At 58.9% G+C, this 1,276-nt stretch overlaps 1 protein-coding gene across 1 annotated transcript in view; it reads left to right on the top strand.

Annotated features, from left to right (window-relative positions):
- Nucleotides 1-1,276, top strand: part of ATG2A (autophagy related 2A) — a 26,632-nt gene that overhangs the window by 14,692 nt on the left and 10,664 nt on the right. The window contains exons 25-26 of the mRNA XM_021708392.1: nucleotides 386-456; nucleotides 669-745. Coding sequence (XP_021564067.1) covers nucleotides 386-456; nucleotides 669-745 — 148 coding nt within the window. The remainder of the gene's footprint in view (nucleotides 1-385; nucleotides 457-668; nucleotides 746-1,276) is intronic.

Genomic DNA, 1,276 nt, shown 5'->3' with positions numbered 1-1,276 from the left:
ACTCACCTCAGCCTCCCAAGGCATGGGATTACAGGCTGAGCCACCGAGCCCAGCTAACATGAAATATCTTAAAGGAGTTTTTATTATATTAGCATTAAAGAAGGACTTATTTAAAAAAAAACAAGAAATGCAGTAGAGTATAAAAGGACACCCCCTCCCAGGACTGTGGTGAGGCCAAGTGGGGGCCCCTCACGCAAGTGAGCGCCTGCTGTCTGGGCCTGCAGCATGGGAACCAGGCCCATTCTCCCTGTTGTGCAGACAGCAACGCCTAGACTGGAGAGGGCCCACCAGGACCACTGCCGGTGGGCTTGGGACCCCGCTACCTGTCTCCCGGAGCCCCAGCCTGCCGGGCGCCCAGGCCCTTCTCAGCCCTGTTCCCCCCCAGGTTCATCCTCGATGACTCTGCCTTGTACCTGTCCGACAAGTGCGAGGTGGAGACCCTGGATCTTCGGCGAGGTGGGCAGGCCCGGCCTGGGCTTCCCTTCCCACCACAGCCCCCAGCCGCGCCCAGAGCAGCCAGTTGTTCTCACCAGGCTGCTGGCCAGGTTCTCGGCTCCCACAGGGCATGCACAGTGGGTGCTATACCCACGCAAACTTGACCCTTTCCTCTGGGGTGGGTCAGGGGCCTGGTAGGGGGAGACCATAGGATGTTTCGCTCTCTGCTTCAGATTATGTCTGTGTCTTGGACGTCGACCTCCTGGAGCTTGTGATCAAAACCTGGAAAGGGAGCATCGAGGGCAAACTGGTGAGTGTGGCTGTCCCCTAGGGTCCCCAGAGCAGGTGCAGGGGCCCAGGGTACCTCTGGGGTCCCATCCCCCACACATATCCTGGCCATCGTCTGTGCCTGCCCTTCCCTTGCTGGGCTGCACTTAGGCCTCTCCCGGAAAGGGCCAGGCCCACCAGGGGTATCCCTAGATGCTTGCTGAATGAGTGAATGAATGAACGGGTTTCAGCCTTGCCACCAGAGGGAGCTGCGGTCAAGGCAAAGGCAGGGCCTCAGGGGTCAGGTGGCCTTTGTGGGTCCCCAGTTTCTCATCTATATAACGGAGACGACAGGCCCCACCTCACTGGCTGAAGGGAGGGTCACAGGAGTCCTTTGCGTGTGGGAGTGGGGTAGTGGGCACACTCCTGCTTTCTTTTCATTATTTTTTATTTTTTCGTGAGTCAGAGTCTCGCTCTGTTGCCCAGGCTGGGGTGCAGTGGCACGCTACTCCCGGCCACCGCAGCCTCGACCTGCTGGGCTCAGGCAATCCTTCCGCCTCAGCCTTCTAAGTAG

The sequence above is a fragment of the Carlito syrichta genome, unplaced genomic scaffold (assembly GCF_000164805.1).
Source record: "Carlito syrichta isolate Samal-C Ts95f unplaced genomic scaffold, Tarsius_syrichta-2.0.1 Scaffold136096, whole genome shotgun sequence".
In the NCBI taxonomy this organism is placed as follows: Eukaryota; Metazoa; Chordata; class Mammalia; order Primates; family Tarsiidae; genus Carlito; species Carlito syrichta.
Note: the sequence above shows the minus strand (reverse complement) of the source record. Positions and strands in the feature narration are given on the sequence as shown.